At 37.8% G+C, this 26,712-nt stretch overlaps 1 protein-coding gene across 1 annotated transcript in view; it reads left to right on the forward strand.

Moving 5' to 3' along the window:
* hectd2 (HECT domain containing 2) overlaps window positions 1–20,833 on the forward strand; it is a 95,572-nt gene extending 74,739 nt beyond the window's left edge. Inside the window, exons 20-22 of the mRNA XM_051959947.1 lie at window positions 10,655–10,770; window positions 14,372–14,515; window positions 17,420–20,833. Of these exons, the coding sequence (XP_051815907.1) occupies window positions 10,655–10,770; window positions 14,372–14,515; window positions 17,420–17,540 (381 nt within the window). The 3' untranslated portion in view covers window positions 17,541–20,833. The remainder of the gene's footprint in view (window positions 1–10,654; window positions 10,771–14,371; window positions 14,516–17,419) is intronic.
* Window positions 20,834–26,712: the final 5,879 nt, after the last annotated feature.

The raw sequence follows: 26,712 nt of genomic DNA on the forward strand, positions 1-26,712 counted from the left end.
AGTTGAGCCTCAGTAACCATCATCTGAGAATTACCTATAATTTTTATATTTTTATGTTATATGTTTTCTGTTTTTTCCTTTGCCTTTTATTTTTTCTCCACACGATGACCGACTGTAGCTGCCCCGAGTTCATTTTTGTTTAAACATGGACCCAAACTTTAGGCCAATTACAAGTTAAAGTGAAGACAATTCAACATTATTATAAGAAAAGAAAATCCATGAAACTCAACCCCACAGTTTAAGCTGTTGTCCCTCTAAAGTTCAATTTCAACAATATTATGCCTCAGTTTATCATTTACACATTACAACTTCCAGATCACAGAATTTCTGCTAAGGCACAAAACATAGTTTTTTACTTTGATCCAAACAACAAAAATCAGACAAAAAAAGGACAAAAAACAACAAAAAGAAGACAAAATATGACACAAAATGAGACGCAAAATGACAAAAAGTGAGACAAATGACACGAAACAAAACAACAAAAAAAGAGCCAAAAAGTTACAAAGCAACAAAAAAATGAACAAACGACAAATACGAGACAAAAGATCTTACACAAATGACACCAATGAGACCAAAAATGACAAAAGCGAGAAACAAAATGACAAAAAAGTCACAAGAGGGTCAAAAAACACACAAAACGAAACAAACAAACTAAACGACAAAAACGTTAGACAAATGACAAAAGTCAGACAAAAAGCACGAAAACAAGACACAAAATGACAAAAGAACAAAGAGCAATCTCGTATTTTACTTTATGATCAAAACAACTTGTCATGATCTGGAATTTATTTTAAATTTATAGTTTTACTAATTTACAATCTACAGTTAATGTCTGCTCTGTAATTTTAGCTCTTTACAAAGTCGTCCCGTGGGCCGGATTGGAGCCTCTGGAGGGTTCTGGCCCACAGGCCGCGTGTTCGACACCCCTGCTTAAGTGACTCGGCTGTAACCAATGTTAAAAAATTTCAGGTATTTTTCAGCTGAACTGCAGGCGGGTTTTTATGGGGATGGCTAGTAACTACGTCATCGTGTCCAAAAACGTCACTTCCGTGTCCTACCAAACCAACGATATAATGGTGCTGTGTTGTGTCCTGTGTTGCAACAATAGAAATGATGTAAATAAAACGATATCTTTCAACCACTTTCCTCTGGACGAAAAGGAGAAGAGAAGATGGCTGACACTGATAAGGTAAGTCGGATTTCTAATCTTAGAAAATACATTTAGCGCCGGGAGCTAACGTGCGCTAGCTAGTATTAGCCGCTTGAATCATGTTATCTTTTTGTGTTATGAGGAGTGTTTGGGCCACATTACAAAAGAAACTAAAAGTGGTCGAGATTAAAGTCTCTGATAATAAGTTTATACTTTTAATTTATAAGAATAAAGTCTGCCGAGGGAGACTTTTGTCCCAGTTTTGGAGACTTGGACTTGCTTGACCAATCTGCCCAAAATACTCGACTTGACTAGGATATGGGTCTATGTGACTTGGATTTAATTGAGTCCAATACTTGGACTGACTTGCTAAAAATGTTTGACTAAGATTGTTTTAACTGTTATGGATTCATGATTAGTGTAAAGAGATGCGTAGTTATTTACATATGCAAATTAGCCATGTGCTCCCGGCAGAAGTTAGCGCTGGAGTGTGCTGCTGGGAATCTTTAGAGTATACTTTTCAAATCTAACATAACAACTCTAACAAAGCCAAGTAAACGACATTTAACCTCACACAGATGATAAAGCTAGCTTTATTTCTGACATCCTGTATTTGTTAGCTTACACTACTTAGCTACTCACCTCAACACTGTACGTTTTCCTTTTCATTGACGCCTGCACTTTCCCTTTAAAACCACCTGCCAGCACACTAACTCTTACAACTCTGTTTGAGTTGTAAGAGTTAAGACCTCGCTTTACCGACTTCGGAAAATCCGCAAAATAAGATGTCACAGTGAAAAAGGTGACCGGTTCTTTCGCTACTGCCATTGTGTTTTCATTCGGTACGCCGCGGCTTGGACACGGAAGTGGTCCGTGACGTCACACTAGCCATCCCCATAGAATATTGAGGACACAAGTATAAGAAGAAATTACATATGGAGGTGCTCAAACAGTAACACCTGTGGACACTTGGAAAAATGTTGATAATTTTTGTAAAATAATCAAAGAAATTCTCCTCCTTCGTGCTTGTTCTGTTTCCATAGAGCTGCAGGAGTTTATGCTGCAGTGAAAAATTAACCCACAGTCAGTGAAAATAAGACAAGAGCACAAAAACATCACTCAGATGCGGGTTTTTCAGTTTAATCCAATTTTTTCAATGTTCTTTTAAGCTACTTAGCCAATGAAATGCATCATGTTGCAAAATGTCGCATCCACTAAAGACTTAAATGGAGTTAAAGAGCTAATTCAATAACAAAAAGACATCAAAAAACACCTCAGTGTCATCATTTGGTATTAAAATGTCATAGAAAATTTAATTATTGATCTGTGATTCTGTTTGATAAGGAGACTTTTGAAGATGAACATGTGCGTCATCACAAGCGTGTTTTGGAAGAAAAAAAATAGGAAATCAGAATCAACTGACCAGATATTTGCAGCTTTTTCTGCACTGAAATAAAACACAGCTGCTGAAGGAATTCAGTCGAGTTCAGCCCAGCTTTAAGAGGCTGATTGAGGTTGTTTCAGCATAAACTGAATGGAAATAGCGTCGAATTTATCAGTTTCTGTGCAGCATAAGTGGACTGAAAACCTCCACAGATTGTGTTGAATCCATTTGGAGACTGAACTCTCAAATCTTCTTCTTCTGAACCACTGAGGGAGATTTTTCTTTTTTTTTGCCAACACTGGGCCTCAAGCAGTCGATTCTGTTTGAAGTCAAATGTTAGCTCTCGCTGATAAAGAGCTGCTGACTCAGATCTGATCGTGTTGTTGTTTGTTGAACTTCAGGAACTCTGAAGAAGAGGAGGAGGAGCTGGAACACAGCAGAGATGGCTTCTTCTGCTCACAGTATCTTAGAATAACACATAAATTCCGTGTGTTTCACTTTAACCCTATAAAACCGTTTGTATCATAAACCCTTGTGGATCATCATTCTGCTGCAGCTGAAGTCGTATTTTGCTCCTTTTCAAATTGGCTACTCTCATTAAATCATCCACACGCTTTTTTTCAGGAAAATCGGCTAATTTTCAAGAAGTAACGGTAAAAATAACATAAAAATAAGTATTTTCTACATTGAAAGAATGCACATTTCCTCAGGAATTGTTTATTTCAGTGAGCTCATGTTTAAATGTCTGTCAAATTTGTACTCCAGGATTTTAACCTGCTTTTTTCATTACTACATTACTACACTATTTAGATGAATTACCTTAATTGATGAATGAAATGCCATCTTCAAACGCATTTTCAATAGTTTAATGTTAAAATAACGGTTCCTCTGAAATCATAATAGCTGTACTATATGGGCCAATTTTTAGATGTCAAAAAAACTAGAGGAAGTGATAAAAAGAAATGACACTGAAAACGTCATCAGCGAGATGCTGGATGGTCTCACAGTGAGCAGAAGATGAGGAGGAGGAGGAGAAAGAGCAGGTTTAGAGGGATCAGTCCAGATGTTCAGTGTGAGAGCCGACTGTAGCTCCCTGCAGTTTGTTGTTTGGTTCTTTTTAAAATTGTATTTATTGTTTTTGGTTTTTTTTGTTCTAGAGTGTGTGAGCTCAGTCAATGCTCATTAGTAGACTGGAGCAAATGGAGTTTTACTTCAGATTGTTGTGAGCAAAAAGTTCCCAGAAACGCCCGATGGATCAAATTTGATGCAAAAAAATATATCGACTTTTTTGGGTCGGGGGGTGAGGGAGGGATTTTGTTAGAATTTTCTGTCTGTTTTTGATGGGTCAGGTTTTACAGGGTTAAAATGAATGCTATCTAATTATAAAAATGGCATATCATGAAACTGAACATGTTTTAATAGAAGAAGATGTTAAAAACCTCCTTCACTGTCACGGCTAATAAGAGAGAAAGTGAAGATGTAGTTTTGTTGTAGGAGCTCTCTTAGTTTTTTTTAAGCATGTCTGCTTCATAGAGAGCTGGAAACTCTGTCTGGAGATGAGAAGGTTTATCAGCTGGGAGCCTGAATGTGGGTCAGCCAGAGGACACAACGAGAAAGAAACATCAGGACGGGTTCATCTCCTCTGGCCTCTGATTCCTAATCAGCTTTGAGTTTCAAATCTGACATCCAACGCACCTCCAAATCTGAAAATTCTAAAAATCAACCTTATATTAAATTAACTTTCCCAGTGGACTGAATTGTCTAGAAGTAGATTAATTCAACAAAACATTTACAAACCCGTTTATCTGATCTTGGAGCCTTAAAATCAAAACCAACCCAAAAAAGTTTGTGTGCTATGGTGAAGTCATTTCCAGGTCTAGAAAATTATGGAAAAAATATAAGAGCGAATGGAAAAGATTCAATTAAGAAAATAAATGTGTGTTATTCAATTTCATTTTTTGTAACAATTTGTTGTTTTACAGATGTCCTCCTGTAAAATCCCTGAAAATAATATAAATTTACTGCCCTAAAAAAGCAGACCGAGACTTAAAAAGAAAAATTACAAATGATAACTCAGTTTTAAAGTGTTTTATTGTACAAGTTCCCTTTTTTTACTCTATTAAAATCAGCAAAAAGCAACAACAAAACAATTAGGTTACAGATATTTATGTTTTTTTTAAATTATGTATATTAGGTAAAATGATAGGTCATTTATTTTTCTTTTTAATATATAGATTTTTCTTGTTTTGTTCATTTTTTATTTTGATATGTTGTAAAATCATACAGAATAATTTCACTACTATAATTTCATAAATTTCATAAGTTCACTACTGACTCCAGGAAGAGTAGTTGCAAATGTTGCAGCTAATGGAGTTCAGAATAAATACAAATACAAATACACTGTTAAAAATGGAAAAAAAAAGAACAACTAGATAATGTCTGCATAGAAACAGAAATCTGCATTTTGACGAATTGTTCTTGTACAATGCCCGACTATAAAATTACAGTTTTCTTGTATTGAAATTCACTAAAAATAGAATCATTTCACAGATATTTGCCATTATTTTCATCATTTTTAGTGTCTGAGTATTCCATTTTTCCAACATGTTTTTTCTGGTACCTTTTCTGCAGGTTTTCCACTGATTTATTACAGATTTTTCATTATTATTATTATCATCATTATCATTTACACTGTAGCACATTGTAGTGCTGCTTGCAGTTGTGCAACAAGTCCTGCCATGTGTCACCAAATTAGCTGGAAAAAAAAAGAGAACTCAAAATGCAATTAAATGTCACAGATTAGCAAACATGTCAGCAGATCGTCTTTTCTCCGTACGAGAAGCATTGTTTCCATGGATGCAGTCCATAAAGAAGGCTGCACAACATCACGAAAATTCAATTACTTTTATAAAAATCATTTATTCAATATGTCAATAGGAAATAATATTAGTCACAGGGACTGTTTGGGAAGAGATAGGAATGTTCTTTGTTGTGACTTGAAGAAATGTTTATTGAAGTTTATCGGTCGAGAAGAGTCACAACCTTCAAACCAGCCAAGAATTTGGACACACCTTCCTATTTAATCTTTTTTTATATGACTGTTTACATTGTAGATTCTCATTGAAGACATCAAAACTATGAATGAACACAGATGGAATTCAAAGTAGCCACCCTTTGCTTTGATTACTGCTTCACAGACTCTCTGGATGAGCTTCATGAGGTAGAACCTGAAATGGTTTCCAACAGTCTTGAAGGAGTTCCCAGAGATGCTGAGCACTTGTTGGTCCTTTTGTCTTCACTCTGCGGTCCATCTCATCCCAAACCATCTGGATTGGGTTTAGGTCAGGTGACTGTGGAGGCCAGGTCATCTCCATCATCTCCTTCTTGGTCAGATAGTCCTTCCACAGCCTGGAGGTGTGTTTGGGGTCATTGTGCTGTTGAAGAATAAATGATGCTCCAACTGAACCTGATGGGATGTCATGTCACTGCAGGATGCTGGTAGCCATGCTGGTTCAGTGTGTCTTTAGTTTGGAATAAATCTCCAACAGTGTCACCAGCAAAGCACCCCCACACCATCACACCTCCTCCTCCATGCTTCACGGTGGAACCATGCATGTAGAGACCATCCATCACCTTTTCTGGTCTCACAAAGACATGGTGGAACCAAAGATGTAAGATTTGGACTGATCAGACCAAAGCACAGATCTCCACTGGTCTAATGTCCATTTCTGGTGTTTCTTGGTCCAAACTAATCTCTTCTGCTTGTTGTTTTTCCTCAGTAGTGGTTTCTTAGCAGCTGTTGGACCATAAAGTCCTGATTGGTTCAGTCTCCTCTGAACAGTTGATGTAGAGATGTGTCTGCTACTAGAACTCTGTGTGGCATTTATCTGGACTCTGATCTGAGCTGCTGTTAACTTTCCATTTCTGAGGCTGGAGACTCTGATGAACTTCTCAGCAGCAGAGGAGACTCTCGGTCTTCCTTTCCTGGGCGGTCCTCATGGAGACAGTTTGGTCGTAGCGCTTGATGGTTTCTGTGACTGCATTTGGGGATACATTCAGAGTTTTTGCAATTTTCCAGACTGATGACCTTCAGTTCTTAAAGTAATGATGGACTGTCGTTTCTCTTTACTCAGCTGATTGGTTCTTGCCATAATATGGATTCTAACAGTTGTCAAATAGGGCTGCCAACTGAGGACCAACCTGACTTCTGCACAACACAACTGATGGTCCCAACCCCATTAAGAAAGAAAGAACTTCCACAAATGAACCTTGAAAAGGAACACCTATGGAGTAAAAACCATTTCAGGTTCTACCTCATGAAGCTCATGGAGAGAATGCCAAGAGTGTTCAAAGCAGTAATCAAAGCAAAGGGTGGCTACTTTGAAGAATCTAAAATATAAAACATGTTTAGAGGTATTTCACAATTATTTGTTTTCTACATAATTCCATATGTGTTCATTCATAGTTTTGATGTCTTCAGTGTTAATCTACAATGTAGGAAGTAGTTAAAATACAGAAAAACCATTGAATGAGAAGGTGACCAGCCTTTTGACTGGTAGTATATATGTATGCGTCTAGTTAACAGACGTGAAATAAAGTCCAGATGGAATAATATAACGTGACGTCCATGTTAACGGTTGGATGTTTTTTTTTTTTTTTACATAAACATTCATATGTTTAGTGGGCTTGGATTTAAAATATCTAGACATTTGAATCTGAAGAAGTATTGGTTTTTAAAATGAGGAGAAAAAGGTAGAAGCCTTGAAACATGCTGAATTAAGTGATGTCTTTCTGTCTAAATGTTGTGTACAGAATCTGGACATTTAGCCTGTGGGTGGTGCTGCAGGAAATCTGATTATTTGTCGTCAGAGTGTGGCATCCTCTGCAAAGATGTATCTCATGTTTGGAGGAGCTGAAAACTTTCTCTTGTGTTCGCAAGAATGTTGTAGTTTTCTTTTAACTGCTAGAGTGGAGGAGGTTCTGTTCACAATGTGGGATTTCAATCATAAGAAGCATCTCCCTTTGACCAATTCTTCTCCTGATCATGATCTCTTCAAAAGACTCCCATCTGAAGTTAACCTGCTGAGCTGCACGTTAGTGATTCCTCTAAATGAAAATTTCATAATGACACCGAGCAGGAAATGCAGAAATGTTTTTCGTTTGGTCCTGATTTGCTGCTCAGTCTTTCTTACACTGCTGGTGCTGCAGCTAATAGAACCCAGGTTAGAAAACTCACCAGTCTAGTGGTGTTTATCACAGAAAACTAATTTCACTTTTATTTGGAAAAAACTAAAGTGATGAAGTGAGACAGTGAATTTCACATTTATTTTTTTGTTGCAAATTTTTTTTGGACACAGTGAAAAGTTGTTTATTTTTACAGTTAAAATGTGGATTTCATATTTTTGGCAGATTTATTTTTTTGTAATTTATATACAGTAAGTGGTTGTTTATTTTTAAAGTGAAACAATGAATTTCATATTTTTTTTCTTTTTTTATGATTTAGATGCAGTGAAAAATTGTGTATTTTTAGTCAGTCAGTGTTACAGAACTACTGCAGTTACAGTTTATAAAAATAATTCTAATATACCACATTAATTAATAATTTCTTGTTGTTGTTCTTGATGTTATCTGTGATTTAACCAAACAGTAAAAGTCTGTAAAATAATAAGAAAAAGTTTAAAGTATTACTTTTAACTTATTTATTCCCAGTAATGAAGCAGGAAAAGCAGGAGCACAACCATTTAAGATCATTTCTCATAAATTTTAACCTCCTGTTGCTGTAGGTCAGGTTAGAGTTCGGCGCGTTTGACACACTTCTGCTGGTGGATTTGCATCGCTTTCTGTTTTTAGTCTGCATGATTCAGTCTCTTCCGTTTGCTGTCGTACCTTCAGTCACGTACGCCAGCTCTGACGTGTGAGGATGTGATGAGGCCTGTGACTGCTGTGGTTTCAGTCTCACTCTGTTTAGATGATAAGTTTGACCTCAGTGCACCTGACAGACTCTTGGAAACGAGGCTGTAAATTATGTGCAACTGCATTTCTTTGTGATTTTAAATGAGATATGTCCACCGTGAAGTTGACAGTGTGACACATTGTGTGTTATCAGCTGTCACCTCCAGTGAATCAGGACTTCCCCATTTCTCCTCATTTGCTGGTTGTGGTTGGACTGCGTCATCTGAAGCAGCGGAAATTAGCCAAAATTCTCCAGAAAGACTGATATTACATCCATCCAGCTGTTACAGAAAATGCTTTTTAATGGTGACTGTTACTGGGTTACAGCTCCAGTTCCTGCTAATAAAACGCATCTGGTTTAAGGTTGAAGTTATTCAGATTTACAAGAGAGTAGTCCCCTTAAAGGCCACTCATGGTTAGCCAGATTGGCCAGTTTTCTTCCACTGGGCTCAAACTGCCTCCCTACACAAAAAGGGTTTACAGAAAATTATGCAGAATCATAATTTTGAAGTTTTGTTGGTCATATTGTTTAATGTTTTTAAAGAGACGCTGCTTTGTGCTGTTTTATGCTACTGTGAATTTCAGGTTTTTTGCAGATTTCTTTTTTATAATTTAAATACAGTGATAAATTGTATATTTTTAGTCAAACTGTGAATTTCACATTTTTTACTTTATTATTTAAATACAATGAGAAGTTGCTTATTTTTACAGTCAAACAATTCATTTTACAGGATTTTTTGCAGATTTTTTAAATATAATTTAAATACAGTGAAAAGTTGTTTGTTTTTAGTCAAACGAGGAATTTCACTTTTTTCTTTTTTATTATTTACATGCGGAGAGAAGTTTATTTTTACAGTGAATTTCACATTTTTTCCCCTTTTTATTTAAATGCAGTGAAACATTGCTTGTTTTTACAGTCAGTGAATTTCAATTTATTTTTTGCAGATTTCCTTTTATATTATTCAGATACAGGGAAAAGTTTCTTATTTTTACAGTCAGTGAATTTCAGGTTTTTTGGCATATTTCTTTCTTTTTTTAAATTTAAATCCAGTGAAAAGTCAGGACTGTTTTGATCATTTTGACACATTTTCTGTTATCAGCTGTCGACTACTGGTGACCTTCAGAAAATGCTTCTTGACAGTGACAGGAAACAGGACACGATGCATTGCTTTATATTAGTAATTACTAACGATATTTTTCTATTGCCAGTTGTTTTCTTGATTAAACAGATAGTTGTTGTGTACAGTGAACCCTCGTTTATCGCGGGGGTTACGTTCCAAAAAGAACCCGCGATAGGCGAAATCCGTGAAGTAGTCAGCTTTATTTTTTACAGTTATTATACAATACTGCACTTGGGGAGCGCTGCAGCTGCAGCCAGGTGGACGCCGCGGCGGTACTCTTGCCTCAGATAGCGGGCCGGCTGAATCAATTGGAGCAGTTGGGGGTGGGGAAGGCTCGCGCCTGCGCTCTTCTCCTGGGGAGCGCGGCTGCGGTGGCCAGAGATGGCTGGGGACCACGTCCACTGTCCGGTTGAATAAGAATAAGAATAAGGCTGCTCCGTCGGCTCCGTCTTTCAGGGTGTCTCGCAACATGGAGACCAAGGAGAGAAATGATCCAGCGCTCCACAGCAGGCAGCGCTGGCCTGTATGGCAGAGGAGACGAGGCGCAGACTGTTCACGTTGGTCAGTCCCTTAGCCAATCAGGATGCAGAACACAATGAACTGTTTAAAAAAAGCATAAAAAACTGCACTAAAAAAATCCGTCAAACAGCGAAGCCGCGAAAGGTGAACCGCGTTTTAGCGAGGGTTCACTGTATATCAAATGTCAGCAAGTGGTTGAAAATGTCATCAGCATCCAAGATGGCGTCTTCATATATCTTGTTTCGTGCTCGATGCAAACGTTCATTTTAGTGTTAAAGAGGAGGAAATGAACCAGAGAATACTCAACTTAAGAAGCTGAAAACAGCGAATTTCAACATTTTTCCCCTCGGTTTGAATAATCTTTTATCAAATCGATCAGTCTTTGCCATTTTCTCATGTGATTCAGTGTACAGTAGAGCTGCTCTTTGTTGCTTTGATGTATAGAAATATGTGAACATGTGCAAAAACATGACAGCTGACCCTGTTTGTTTTTTTTCCCCTACACCTAACATGTGACTGTTTTACCAGCTGCTGCGACCAGAGGAGGTGGAGATGTTGGTTTGCGGGAGTCCAGAGCTCGACATGAGCGCTCTGCAGAAAGCTGCTCAGTACGAAGGATACAGCAAAACAGACAGCACCGTACGGTAAGACGCCTCCACTTCCTGTTGACTGAAACCCAAACAGGAAGTCCACACACACTGCCAACCCACCGCTAACACACTGAACTGCTTTCCTTCTAATAGTCTGACTCCATGCAACTTTTATCTGCTGTTTCTTGACCCATTGCGTGGTAGAAGTTAAATCCAAGGTGTTTTAGATTTTGGAACAGATGGCCTGTATGCTAATTAACATTCCTATGAAGATGAATATTGTTGCTTCAGACTGTAAAACACAATTATGACCCAACTATCTCCTCTCTGGTCAGCATGGTTAAGCTAAAAATTCTTGCACAATTTTTACTTTAGCCCTTTTCAGACATGATATTTAACATTGCTGGTTTCCTCACAGCTTCATTCAAGGAGGTTTGTGGTATCCTCACAATATTTTGTAGTTTTTGAGAGATTAGACGATATACCAAATGATATAGAAGCATAATAATGCACCAAGAAACAATAGACTAAAACTAAACCAAAAGCAGTTTGTCAAAGTGTCCAAATAGCTAGCAGACTACTTTAGTCATGATTTGTGTAACACTGAAAACTCTGTGTGATGATAATCGACTTTACAAGTAAAACAGCTGTGTGACCTAATAATTCTACAAAATATTGAAGTTACTGTTGTTGCTCTGTGCATACATACACACAACTATTGCTTTGGAGATGCTAACATGTATCCTAGTGTTGTCTGATGTTGCAAGTATTTAATAAACTCAGAGGAAAAACTCCTAAAAGCAGCTGGAAGCAGCAAATTAAAGGTCATTCCAGAAATGGAGGACATTTGGCCTTCAATATTTTTGAAAAATATAGTGTCTGTTTTACAATTTTCTGCTCCATATCGATCAATAATAAGTAATAAACTATCAAAGGCTTGATTGGCTCAACTTACACATCAATGGTAGGATTTTTATTCCCTGTTTTTTGTGTTGTATGCTAACCCTACTCTAATCACAGTAACAGGGTTGCTAATCCATGCTAATGTGATCTTTTTCTCAGCAATAGAAGCTAGATATTTAGCTAGCTGTTACTGCTGACCAAGAGGACAAACTGACTGATGGAAAACAGTCCAAAGAATGAGTCTGATCATGGTAATATGAGGTAGAGAGAGACATTCAGTCAAGGCTGACAATGTGATGAAAAGATGAAAAATAGAAGAGAGAACATAGCTTTGCTCTACGCATTCTTTTGGAGAACTGTTTGATGATATAAATGACAAAAAGAAGACACAAAACGACACAAACAAGACAAAAAAATGACAAAAGCGAGACACAAAAGAAAAAAACGTCGTTAACAGGTTGTGCTGACACGTCGTGGGACACACGTTCCATGCATAATAATAATTATTTAAAGTATCATGTTGATCAAAAATATTTTTCCCACAATTACAAAAGACAATGAAAAAATAATACCAAAAAAAAATAGATTTTAATTTAATTTTCAATGTTTGCTTTAGCTTCCATTTGATCATCAGGTGGTGGGACAAGAGAACATGGCATTTCAGGGGCAAATACAGATTTATTTATTATTTTAAAAATGCTTTCAAACATTCTTTTCTCCTAGTTTTTTTTGGGATTTGGTCTCAGGACTAGTACATTTACACAACAACTGCATGCTTTAGTATTTTGTACATGAAATATTTGAAATTTGATGGGTGAGATTTAAAATGTCCTTCAGTTCTGGAATGATCCATTTAATAAACTCCAAAGAAACACTTTGACAAACAGCAGGAAGCAACTAAAGCACACAGTGGGATGCTGATAGATCCTGACAGGCTGATAATGTCTCCATGTCTCTGATATTATACGTAATTAATTAAATTATTATCAGTGTTGCTCCATGTGGAACCTGCTGATGGTTTTTAATAAACTCAGATGAAAGACTCTCTGTAGTACTTTCAGACAAATATTGGTGCTAAAATGTGGAAAAAGGCTTCACAGATTTTCAAGTATTTCTGCTTAATGTGACTGGATGCAATTCAGGCTTCTGCTGTGTTGAAAGTAACAGAGAAGCGTCAGTAGGACTGACCTTGTATGATCACTGCTGCAGCATTTACAGAAACTCATACCCGTTGAATTGCCATCAGATTAACAGAAATAAGTCTGAAAGGGCTTTTCTTTATTTAAACAGGGCGGAAATCACTTTCTCTCTCACACAAACTCTCTCACAGTCCTTCCTTTTGTTAGCAGACAGGAAAACGAGCCGACGCTTGTCATCACGGATAATGCCTCTCAGCATGTTGCGGACAGCTGACAACAAGCAGCTGCAGGCCTGTTACACAACTTCAGAACCGTCTGTCGGCCTCTCAGCTCGACCTGTCGTTTTCACAACACTTTGACTTTCATCCAGTCTACCAGCTGTGTTTAAAAAGGCTCATTAGTGTGGACTAAAGACAAAAATAGAAGATCTCAGCTGGGCCGACCCATTAGCCGAGGAGTGAACATGATCATAAAGAAGCCTCTGGTTCAGTCTCAGCTGGCTCAGAACTTTACTGCATGTCACTCGTCTGCTCTCCTGCCCACATCTCCATCTGTCTTCACTGTGTTTAATAAAGACTCCAGAGGCCATTTAAAGTAGAACTTTATGTTCCATGTTATGAGGAGATAAAATCAAGTGCTTGTGGAGTTGGTGGCCTGTAGTGTGGTCGAGCTGTGGACCTCTGTGTGTTCATCGACCACTCTATAGATCATTCCATAACTGGAGGACATTTTACGTCCCACCCATCAAATGTTAAATAATCCACGTACAAAATACTAAAACATGCACTAGTTGTGTAAATGTACTTGTCCTGAGACCAAATATTAAAAAAAAAAGTAGGAGAAAAGAGTGAAAACATTTTTTTTAAATAGCCCTCTGATTGTTTCCTGATTGAGTCAAGAAGCATAGAATGTTTAGTTGGGTTTTTTGTTTGTTTGTTTGTTTGTTTGTTTGTTTGTTTTCACAGAATCTGCACCAAGTGGTTTATTTGTGAAAAAGTTTTAAGATACAACACTTAGAATAAAGCGACTTGGATGAAATATGACCACTTTAAGCCCAGCTTTGGCTGTGTTTGTTAAAGAGTGACACATCTTTGATAAATCCAACAATTTCTACAATTTCTTGCTCTAATAAGTGGTGCAGTTTTGGTGATATGTGTATATACACTACCGTTCAACAGTTTGGGGTCAATATAGGACTAAAATAGAGCACCTTTAACTCATTATCCAGCAACTTTAACTCCTTTAGAGCAACGTTAAATAACATAGACTAACTCTGTCTCACTTAGAGCACCTTTAACTCATTTTTGATCAACTTTAACTTATAACATCAACTTTAGCCAATATAGTGCAACTTTTGTTAATATAGAGCAACTTTAAGTTATATAGAGCAGCTTTAGCTAATTCAGAGCACATTTAATTCATGTACACAACCACTAAACTTTTGAACGGTGGTGTGTATTTCCATAGACATGCCTTTCAAACCTGCCTGCAGGCTTTGGGGTTGAGTGTTAAACTGTTCAGGATACCTTTAAGTGTTTAAGGAGGTTTTTTTTAATTAATGTTTCCTGTCACTAGACCCACTCCCGACCTTCTGATTGGTGATCTGTTAACAGGTGTTTCTGGGACGTGGTGTTGGCGTTTCCTCTGGAGCTACAGAAGAAGCTTCTCCACTTTGCCACAGGAAGTGACCGAGTTCCAGTCGGAGGAATGGCCGATCTCAACTTCAAAATCTCAAAGATAGAAGTTCCAACTGACTGGTAGGTTTAAAAAATAATCAAAGGAAGATCAGAACTCTGGGTTGCCAGTGACGGTGTTAAAGTGTATTAAATGGAACGCTTTTGCCTCAGATAATTAAAATATCCACGGGGAAGTTTCATATTTTGCAAAGTTCTTGCAACAGTTGACAACATTTCACCGAGACTCGCATCCACTGGCTGAGAGTCATCACACCACCATCAGCTGTTTCCTTCTTTCCTGATTTGAATGTCTGAGTTTGCTGACTAATAGATGAAGTATTAACACTGAAACCACTGGATTCACAGATTTCAGTGTTTGGATAAGCAGCGCTGTTGAACTTCAACAACCCCTGAATGTGGGTCAGAGAACAAACAGAGCAGACGCCCCACTGCTGGTCTCCCACACAGTCTCACACAGAATCCATTTTGTGAACACTTTTTTAATTTGTCAGGCTTGAAGTTTTTTCCTTTTTCTCCTTTTTTTTTCTCTAAATAAAAGATTACAACTAGAGGTGGGACGCGATGTAACCCTTTGATGTGCAGCGGGGGTCAGGAGATACCACTTTTCCATTAGATTTTGGTCACTTTTGATCCATTTTGTGCATTGAAGGGTTAAAATTAATCTAATTAATAATAGGTTTTGTGATTAATTAATCACGATTAATCACATCTTTTTTCCAAATAGCAATATTTGACACAATAAGTGAAGTTTTTCAATTCAAATGGATTTTGGTTGACAGATGAATCAGTGAATAGACATATACATGTTTATAATTTAAAATTTATAAAATTCTAAAATGTGACATAAAAAAACAGGTGACTTTGATGATTTAGAGCCTGAATTTAGACTGGTTTTTCCACTATGCAGCACACAACATGAACATCAGTAGTTCAAGGCCCTTCCAAAAGTTTAAAATCCAGAGTCATTCTGTTTTTGTAGTTTCTGGCTCTGATAAATGGTGTCATGATGATTTAATGGTTCTTTCATTTGGATTTTGTTTATTTTTGAGAAAGAATCGTTTTTTTTAGAAACTAAAAGTTCATAATTCAATTATAAAAAGACAGACAAACCAACACCGATCGTCACATAACTCTGCCGAGGCTCCAACTCCTTGGCAGAATAAAAACTTAAAAATGTTTGTTTCATTTCTATTTATCTGCATTTTTCACCTGTTTACTACATGCACAGATTACTGCAAACTCAAAGTGCAGTTACAGTGATTATATTCAACATTTTAAGACTTTTTGTAAACTCAAGCACTGTCTTGAAAAGCGGTCTATTATGGGATGGCTCCACCGTTAGCCGGCACCAGGACTGTCGTAGCTAACGTTAGCTCTGGTGCTAGCAGTAGCATGTTTTACATTGAGGTGATAACAAAACTCTGCTGAATAATTTGTACACAACCAGGCTTTTATCCAAACTGCTATCAGGAAGAATAAAAGAATACTTTCGCCCAACAAGCTCAAAGCGGTCTTGTCTTCTTTCACTGTTCACCAAACTTTCTTGTGCGCTGACGTCATGTCTGTGTATCTTCTTCATGGCTGGAAAACAGACTTTAGGTTCATTACTGCCACCTACTGGGCTGGCATATGCATCAGTGTTACCGGTGGGCCAGAAATTAGGGAACTGAGAAAGCGGTGACTAAGTGAAATTTTTTTTTGCATGTTATTTTTTCTGTAATTAATTATTTGAAATTAATGCGTTAAATGCCAGCCCTAATAACAATATATTGGAGGGAGGAGATATTGAAGCCAACAAGATAAATACCTTGTGAAAACCCTTGTATAAAATACGTTTGTAGGAGGGTGGGAAAAGAATTCTCATTAGAGTTCAGGGAGTTTAGGGGAGTGATTCTCATTTCCATAATGACATTAATTTGGCTGACGTACAACCGAGTGCTGGGGCCCTTCAATCTCTTTTCAAACACATTTGTGAATGGGAGAGAAAATATCTGAATCTCGAGAGTTTGACCAAAACTCCTCAAAAATTGTTGAAAGTGACCCAGAATTTGTACAACGTGACACAAAATTGTCCACAATCACTGAACATGTGTCAAAAATGACTCACAACCTGCCGAGAATTAATAAAAATGTGTCCCGAACAACCCTGAAGGATTAAAGCTCAAGAGGAAGCTTCCTGTTGATAAACAGTTTTCTATTCAAGTGTGTTTGAAAAGAGAATGAGGGGCCAGATGAGGGGCCCCAGCACTCGGTTGGACTTCGACCAAATCAGTGTCAGTACGTAAATAAGAATCGCTCCTCTGAACTCCCTGAACTCTCGTGAGGATTCTTTTTTTTCCCCCAACTCCCCAACTACCAACATATTTTATACAAGCTCAGTAATACTACATAAGTGATTGTAAGTTAAAACCAAAGAATTTCAATTTCTTCCACAAATTCCTGAATACGTTTGATTTATCATCTTCATCCAATAAATCATTTACATTACAAAAAAATTGATGTTATAACTACCATTCAAAAGTTTGGGGTCACTTCGAAATGTCCTTATTTTTGAAAGAAAAGCATTTTTTTTTCAGTGAAGATAGCATTAAATGAATCTTAAATTTAGTCTACACATCGTTAATGTGGTAAATGACTATTCTAGCTGGAAACAGCTGATTTTTAATGGAATATCTCCATAGGGGTACAGAGGAACATTTCCAGCAACCGTCACTCCTGTGTTCTAATGCTACATTGTGTTAGCTAATGGTGTTGAAAGGCTCATTGATGGTTAGAAAACCCTTGTGCAGTACACCTGAGTAGTTCAACAGGTTGCACAGGTTCCTTGAAAATTTGATCCAAATCAGTTAGTCTGTTATTTTTCAACAGTAATTTGTTTCAGTGTGCTAGTTGTAACATCCTAGTGGTTGTTATCCTAAAAGCTTATTTATTTCCTTCTGTTTGCGTCTGCTCTTTCCTCTGCAGGTTGCCGATCTCTCACACCTGCTTCAACCAGATCTGTTTGCCTCCATATCGAACCAGGAAGGAGCTGAAACACAAGCTGACCATCGCCATCTCCAACGCCGAGGGCTTTGGCCTGGAGTGACCCGTCTGCTCACACAATGACTGTTAGCGACATTAGCTACCTGTATGCTAACACGCTTTACAGATCTCGAGAAAATGAGTTCCTGCTTTTCAAATCTGCAGCAGAAAAGTCGGGCGCTTTGGAGAATCTCTAGGAATCCTTTTTGTTTGCACATGAACTGGTGTTAATGAAGAAGTTCTCGTTTAGAAGTTTGGTACTGTGCAAAGGTTTCAAGCACTTTAGAGGTTTAGATTCTTCTCCATTGCAATGAGGAAGGTTTGAGCTGAAGTTTATTGTGCCACATGAAACAAAGCATAAATATTTAGCCAGAATCCTAAAGACCCTCAGTAGAAGAACGAGGAGTCCTGATCTCAGCCGAATGGAGTCCGTCTCATTTCTGAAGAACTGGTTTTTCCGACAAAAATACTTGCAGCAGTCTTTCCTAAAGTCTCCTCACTTTGCTTTTAGTGCATAAAACTTTTGCACAGTACTGTAGACGTCACCGAAACAAGACAACTCTGAAGATATCCTGGTTTCATCAATCAAATTTCAAATATTTCTGTTCTTGTACAGTTAAAAACCAATCATGTGGGTTCTTTAAGTCGCCATAAACGGTTACTGGTTTACTCAGGTAATTATGATAATCAATATTCCTCTTGTTGGAACACATGACCAGGTGTTTACCCATTTACTTCTTCTATGATCCTGTTGTTTGGTCCACAGAGTTGAACAGAAAAGATTGAATAATCAGCATTACATCCTTCAGAATTCAGTCTGTGTGAAACTTAAATAGAAAGTGAAGGTAAATGTCGGTGAAATATAAAGTTCTAAATGGTGCGCAAGTTTTGAGATGTATGACGTTAATATTTCCATTTTTTCAATCCTGACTTCAGTCACTTTTTGAACATATTTTAACGATGAAATGTGTTTTATTTTGCTTTGTTTGCAGCACACTGTCAGGATGTTAAGCTTTGCTGGGAGAACGATGCTCTTGTGTACCGTGAGATGTAGATTGTTTCATGAATAGTTTTGTGTTTGTTTGTTTTTTTGACATTGCCGCCTGTTTTTTATTGAACGAAGGCTGCAGCAGAAATGTTTTGTTTTAAATGTTGGGATGTTACGACAGTCAAACCAGAGCCGTCGTTGATTTTGGTTCTAGAAGTCGATGTTAGCGGTTAGCCAAACGGAAGGTGGTGCAGGATGTTTTGATGCTAACTAGTCAGAGTGGATAGTTGAATATTGACATGTTTGAGAATTGTGCCTTGAATACAGATTACATCTTTCTTTCTTTTTTTTTTTTTAACCTGGAGGCAAACTTGAGTTCAACACCGACGTCTGGCCTGCAAACGCTCCGATTTTCTCATTTGACCAATCTTGAAACCTAAAATTTCTTCCTTATTTAGCAACTAGAGTTCTGCTTTGATGCTCTGGAGGTTAGAAGTCTAAATGAAACTATATTTTTGAAGTGTTTATTTTAAATCCATCTCCTAGCATTAATAAAAGCTTAGTCTGACTCACCGAATGTAGACTTCAGATGTAGATCAAAATCACATTCGCTACAGAAACCTCAGAAGACCAATCTGCATGCTGAGAATTGCAAGTTTTAAGGGTTTGGATCATGCAATAATGCGAATATGCTTGGTTGTTTTGATGATAGCGCTCATCCAGAACCAGTTACTCCCACCCCCACCACCACCATTTTGCTTTGGCACAATCATTGCATCCAGGGCTAGAAATACACTACCAGTCAAAAGTTTGGGGTCACTTAGAAATGTCCTTATTTTTGAAAGAAAGGCATTTATTTTTCAATAACAAAGATAACATGAAATGAGTCATAAATTCAATGTAGACATTGTTAATGTGGTAAATGACTATTCTAGCTGCAAACGGAATATCTCCATAGGGGTAAAGAGGAACATTTCCAGCAACCATCACTCCTGTGTTCTAATGCTACATTGTGTTAGCTAATGGTGTTGAAAGGCTCATTGATGGTTAGAAAACTCTTGCAGACAGACAAATCAACGCCAATCATAATATAACTCAATAGTAATAAAAGGGAAAACAGCTTTGATAATTTTGTAAAAATGTGACATCTGGCAACCAGGGATAGCAAAGCAGAACTCTAACAAGTGACAAAGACTTTGTGCAATAGCTTTTATACCAAATGCCTTCAAAAGAAAAGTTCTCTTGCTTGACGTGAGTGCTCTCTTTCAAGATGTAGTTACTTTGTGATTTTATGAGCAGAAATGGGAGATTCTAGCTTTTACTAATTGCATTTTCATGGGTTTAAGTGTCCATGTTATTCAGATAAATCCAATATAACCAGTTTTCCATCAAACCACTGAACTGATTTTGGAAGTGTATTTTGCTGAACTGTCAGGGAAGAAGTGAAAAATGATTTTTTTTTTTTTTTTAGGGTTCTAGAAGGTTTAGAAGGTGATTACCAAGCATCAGTCAGCCATTATTTAAACAAATGTGGTTGCATCCAAACTTAACGCCTCTGTCGTAACGTTCAGTAACTGTTTTGGCCAGTCCACATCTGAGTGCTGCCGATTAAACCCTCGGCTTATGTAAGGCTGCTTTGGCAGAATGTCTGAAATCCTAATGACAGACCCAAGTAACCAAGCAACCGTCCAGCAACTTGAATGGCTGCGGCCTACAAACTTGGCTTGGTGTAATCTGGGTCACTCATTCACTCGGTCTCGTCTATATGGTCTGAAATAACACTCTTACACAACAAAGGAGCTTTTCTGTCACTTTATGACCAGCCAGGATCAGCAGTAGGAGCCAGAAGCTGTTGTTTTTCTGTTTGATGAAGGCCACATTCTCATCACGTTGGTGTTCGTGTAGGAAACCAGGCTGCTTACTGGGAGAAAAATGTCCGAAAATCCAAAACAAAAGGCCACATTTTACATGTGATGGAGTAGAAATAAGAAACATGTTTGGGTGATTGTTATTAGGATTATGTAATGTCAGGAAAGTGTTTTTCGGACGTGAGTAGGACCAAACTGTGTCAGGTTATACAGTGGGACGGTAGAGCAAAGACCTTCTGTTTGAAAATAGTTCAAACGGACTCAGAGGATTTGTCGAGATGTAATTATTTCCAGGGGTTTGGATTAACTGAAGAGAAAAGTCATGTATTTCTCATGTTTTTTTTAAATGTTTAACAGTTTCAGGTTCATCAGTGAGTTGATCATAAATGACCCACTTTCCAAGCCTGTCCGAGTCTTATATAATGTGCTGTGTGTGCCGCGGTGATTCCACAAGTATCTACAGTAAACAATGACGAGGGGTCAATCCCCTCCAGAGAAATATCTGCTGACTCTGTTTTCTTTATAAATACACTTTGTTTTGAATACATACACATCAACACACAAGAATGTGGATTTTAACTGGGGTGAAGCTGTTCGTAAAGGCCCCGCACATCAAACCAGCACAGAAACGCAGAATCAAGCACAATGAACACACTTAATGCTTAAAAAAGTAAATGTCATTCAGTAGTTTTAGTTAGAGGCTGTTCTGCATGAGCAAACTGAAGAAGATAGACCTGATGCACATTATGTTTTCTGTACGTTTTGACAGCTGAGTGCAGTTTAGAAGGCAGTTTTGGCACAAGTCGTTCTAGAACTGAGGACATTTTGCATCCCGTTCATCAAATTTCAAATAATCCATGTACAAAATGCTAAAACGTGCAGTTGTGTAAATGTTCTTGTCCTGAGGCCAAATCTAAAAAAAAAAAAAAAAGGATGTTTGAAAATTCCAAGTAAGTCTGCAGTTCTATCTAAAATGCTTTTTTCCTCGTCCCACCCCCCTAATAATCACATTGAATCTCAAGTAAAACAGTTAAAATAAAATTTAAATCTCCTTTTTTGGTATTACACACGTGGACAAAATTGTTGGTACCCCTCAGTTAAAGAAGGAAAAACCCACAATTCTCACTGAAATCACTTGAAACTCACAAAAGTAACAATAAATAAAAATTTATTGAAAATTAAATAATCAAAATCAGCCATCACTTCTGAATTGTTGATTAACATAATTATTTAAAAAAAACAAACTAATGAAATAGGGCTGGACAAATATGATGGTACCCTTAACTTAATATTTTGTTGCACAACCTTTTGAGGCAATCACTGCAATTAAACGATTTCTGTATTTGTCAATGAGCGTTCTGCAGCTGTCAACAGGTATTTTGGCCCACTCCTCATGAGCAAACAGCTCCAGTTGTCTCAGGTTTGATGGGTGTCTTCTCCAAATGGCATGTTTCAGCTCCTTCCACATATGTTCAATGGGATTCAGATCTGGGCTCATAGAAGGCCACTTTAGAATAGTCCAACGCTTTTCTCTCAGCCATTCTTGGGTGTTTTTGGCTGTGTGTTTTGGATCGTTGTCCTGTTGGAAGACCCATGACCTGCGACTGAGACCAAGCTTTCTGACACTAGGCAGCACATTTCTCTCCAGAATGCCTTGATAGTCTTCAGATTTCATCGTACCTTGCACACTTTCAAGACACCCTGTGCCAGATGCAGCAAAGCAGCCCCAAAACATTACTGAGCCTCCTCCATGTTTCACCGTAGGGACAGTGTTCTTTTCTTCGTATGCTTGGTTTTTGAGTCTATGAACATAGAGTTGATGTGCCTTACCAAAAAGCTCCAGTTTGGTCTCATCTGTCCAAAGGACATTCTCCCAGAAGCTTTGTGGCTTGTCAACATGCATTTTTGCAAATTCCAGTCTGGCTTTTTTATGAGTTTTTTTCAGCAGTGGTGTCCTCCTTGGTCGTCTCCCATGAAGTCCACTTTGGCTCAAACAACGACGAATGGTGCGATCTGACACTGATGTACCTTGGCCTTGGAGTTCACCTTTAATTTCTTTGGAGGTTGCTCTGGGCTCTTTGGATACAATTTCAACGATCCGTCTCTTCAATTTGTCATCAATTTTCCTCTTGCGGCCACGTCCAGGGAGGTTGGCTACTGTCCCGTGGGTCTTGAACTTCTGAATAATATGAGCCACTGTTGTCACAGGAACTTCAAGCTGTTTAGAGATGGTCTTATAGCCTTTACCTTTAAGATGTTTGTCTATAATTTTTTTTCGGATGTCCTGGGACAATTCTCTCCTTCGCTTTCTGTTGTCCATGTTCAGTGTGGTACACACCTTTTCACCAAACAGCAGGGTGACTACTTGTCTCCCTTTAAATAGGCAGACTGACTGATTATGAGTTTGGAAACACCTGTGATGTCAATTAAATGACACACCTGAGTTAATCATGTCACTCTGGTCAAATAGTTTTCAATCTTTTATAGAGGTACCATCATTTTTGTCCAGGCCTGTTTCATTAGTTTGTTTTTTTAAATAATTATGTTAATCAACAATTCAAAAGTAATGGCTGTTTTTGATTATTTAATTTTCAATAAATTTTTATTTATTGTTACTTTTGTGAGTTTCAAGTGATTTCAGTGAGAATTGTGGGTTTTTCCTTCTTTAACTGAGGGGTACCAACAATTTTGTCCACGTGTGTATGTTCTTCATTGATGTCTCTTGTAATTGTGAGAACATTTTCTAATACGCATAATATTTTTAATAATAATTGTAATGAATGGAATGTATGTGACACAACCTGCACCCAACCCTGTTGTCATGTATTTTGTGTCTTGTTTTTGTCATTTTGTGTTTTGTTTTTGTCATTTTCAGTCTCGTTTCTGTCATTTTTGTGTCTTCATTTTGTTATTTTGTGTCTTGTTTCTGTTGTTTACATCATCCATCAGTTTTGTAAAAGAATGGGTGGAGCAAAGCTATGTTCTCTCTTCTATTTTCCATCTTTTCATCACATTGTCAGCCTTGATTGAATGTCTCTCTCTACCTCATATTACCAGGATCAGACTCATTCTTTGGACTGTTTTCCATCAGTCAGTTTGTCCTCTTGGTCAGCAGTAACAGCTAGCTAAATATCTAGCTTCTACTGCTGAGAAAAAGATCACATTAGCATGGATTAGAGTAGGGTTAGCAACAACACATAAAACAGGGAATAAAACCATTGATGTGTAAGCTGAGCTGATCAAGCCTTAGATAGTTTATTGCCTATTATTGATGAATATGGAGCAGAAAACTGTAAAAGTGAAGGTTTATCTTTCAAAAATGTTGAAGCCCAAATGTCCTCTAATTCTGGGATGACCCAGACACTGAATAGATTTCTTCAAGAGTTTCAGTTTGAGGCTGTGTTCTGCAAATAGAAGTCATGCATGAGCAAATTTAAGAAAAAACAGATTTTTTTTCAATATAAATTTGGATAACGGAGTGCGGTTTGGATGGCAGCTTTAGCATATAATGTGATCTTTACAGATTTTGAATTGCCAGAATTTGAAGCAAATATTAAGGAGAAAATTCAAATGAGTTCAAGTTTATAATAAAACACAACATACACCAGATTATTCCTTAACATGGCTCACAAACTAGCTCAGTATACAAAATTAGACAGCTGCACATGATGAATAACAAAATAAATATAATAAAGAGCAGAGATGGGTTCAAAAATAAAACTACAACAGTTTTCTCAGAAACGGGTGCAAAGTTCTAAAGAATTATTGCTCTGAGCAGAAAGGATTTTCTGATTTGGTTCTTGTGATAAGCAATAAGTCAGTCTATCAAAGAACAGCTTGTTTCCCTCTAACTGGCTCTAATTTAATAGACATTAAATGTGCGTTAACTGCTTTCATGCTAACTTGCTTTCCGATGACGGCATTTTATTCCAGTTACATTTTTAGTGGTATTTCAATATTGCCAAACCTGATTACTCCTTTTATGTCAGCTAATTTCTGCTGCTTTTTTTTTAATGAAAACCTGTTTGAAAACATCTTAGTGGTAAAATCTGTGTTTTAACTGTTTTAGGGGACAAAATAATCAGAATAGTTGGTTTTATTAGATCTGTGGGTGCAGCAGCTGAAAGATTTCATCACAAGTTTCTACTCTCTGTGGATGTCAGTCTTTAAATGATTTAAAGTTTCTTTTATTGAAGGGACATTTTGGATTCTGGGCAAACACAGAAAAAAAATTGAAACCTGCTCTCACTGAATCAAAAATGAAGGTAACAAAATGAAAAATGCTTTAAACTCAAAATTAGGGGGAAAGGGAGCATCAAACTAAACCTGAACACTCATTTGCTGTCAATCAAAGCTGCTCACCTGAAGCCAGTTTTACAGATTCATGCTACATTCATGGAGATTTAAACAATAAATGAACCAAATCACTACGACTGCAGTCAAAATGCTTCCTTTAAAGGACGCCTGCTTTGTTTTCCAGCTTTTTCAGAGAATCTATAACGCATAAACCACTCAAAAAAATGGATGTTTTTCACCTAACCTTAAGCTTGGAGGATATGTGGGGAGGGCTGTGCAGTGGAGTGGTGGTTAGCACTGTCGCCTTTCACATTTGACCTTTTGATAAAGAACCTTTGATGTGGCCCTGTGACAGACTGGCGATGAGGTGTCGATGATGCCAACACCATCCATAAACACCTGGAGCTTCCCAATACATCTGCCAGGCTCCTGTTTGCAGACTTCTCCTCCACCTTCAACACTTTGCACATGTTGAAGTTCTGGTGGAGCCTCTCTGCGAGGACGTCTGGTTGCAGTCAGCTCATACTCTGGATCTTGGACAGAACCTAGCAAGTCCAGATGAACAGTGACCTCTGTGATCTCCTCACTCTGACACTTAAATGGAAACTACTGCCTTTACTACCTCTGCAGCAACCACTCATACTGTTGCTGGCAGCAGGCCATCATCTGCTGCTTTCAACAGCCCTTTGTCCTCCTAATAGCCCCTCAGGGATGAATAAAGTTTATACTGGTTCTGATTCTGTTTAATGTTGCAGAGATATGGGGCCTATGCTAATGTAAATGTTACACCTTGACCTTTATGTGACACAACTGAGTATAAATATCCATGAAAATCTACCAAAAATAGAGCTGTTGGATTACCGTGACAGCAGGAATGATTTATTTGCCGTTGTGAGTTCAGTAAACTTTTATAAAAAGAGACAAACAGGTAAGCGGTGAACTGTTGAACTTGAGCTTCACGACTGTCAAACACAAATTTACTTTTATACACCAATTAAAGCTCAACAATGCTTTTCCACATGCCTACTCCTCTGCCTGTGTGTTGTGGCGCCGTGCCCTACTTTAATGCCGGGACCGACTCCTCTTATCATTTATTAGACAAACAGAAGTATGTAGGCCATGGCCGGCAGCGCTGTCCCTCAGTAACCCGCCAACAGGCCGCCATTCTCCTCTTTATTAGGAGTCCAGACTGACTGAGTCTGCACATTTCACTCCATTCATTTACTAAAATAATAACACAATAGCTGCCAAGTGTTCGGACCATGACCTGAAGTCGGTCCTTCTTTAATTGTTGCTGCTGTTTTTGCAGTTCGGTTCTACACAGCAGCCTTCACAGTCGCTCCATTAAACCTGAAGCATTCGTCCTCGTATTGATCTGTTGCTGTACATCTACCTCCAGATGGGAGGAGACGGGTGGAGCTGCACCCATTGGTGGCTTCTTATTGACACAAACTCGTTTTTAAAGTCAGTGCCTCTTTTCTGTTTTTGTTTTGGAATTTTCCACAAAGGGAGGATCTCTGGTTGTTTCCTCCAGTTAGCTTCCATCGATATCCTCCTGAGACCCGACCCATTCATTTCTGTCCTCTGTACGGGACATTTGTTTCTGATCTGCAGCTTTTAACTCATTTGAACTGTAATTGGTGACAGCTAAAGAAAAATGTGTTGGTTCTGTGATTTTTCATAAATTTGTTTGTTTAAAGAAAGCGTAGCAGCCATAAAGATGACTGTATAATGGAAAATAACCGTCTCAAAAATAATAGATACTTTAAATTAAAAATAGTTAAATAATAATAATTATAATAATGAAATATGGAGCAAAGTGACCAGTATGATGCAAATAAGTGCCGTTGAGTGAAGTAATTACTGCAGCTGATGCACATCACTGCAATCAGACCAAAAGAGACACATGAAGAGGGATAAGGAGGGTAAAAGAAGGAAGAAGAGTCAGAAGGAAGGAGAAGAACAGGGGCTGGAGCAAGAATCATGACAAAATGTTTCTGAAAAGGAGATTAAAGCAGGTTTTTACAATACAATAGTAACCCTAATATGCTTTAAACACTTACAGCATAATCTGTACAGGAGTG

Source organism: Acanthochromis polyacanthus, chromosome 15 (assembly GCF_021347895.1).
Source record: "Acanthochromis polyacanthus isolate Apoly-LR-REF ecotype Palm Island chromosome 15, KAUST_Apoly_ChrSc, whole genome shotgun sequence".
In the NCBI taxonomy this organism is placed as follows: Eukaryota; Metazoa; Chordata; class Actinopteri; family Pomacentridae; genus Acanthochromis; species Acanthochromis polyacanthus.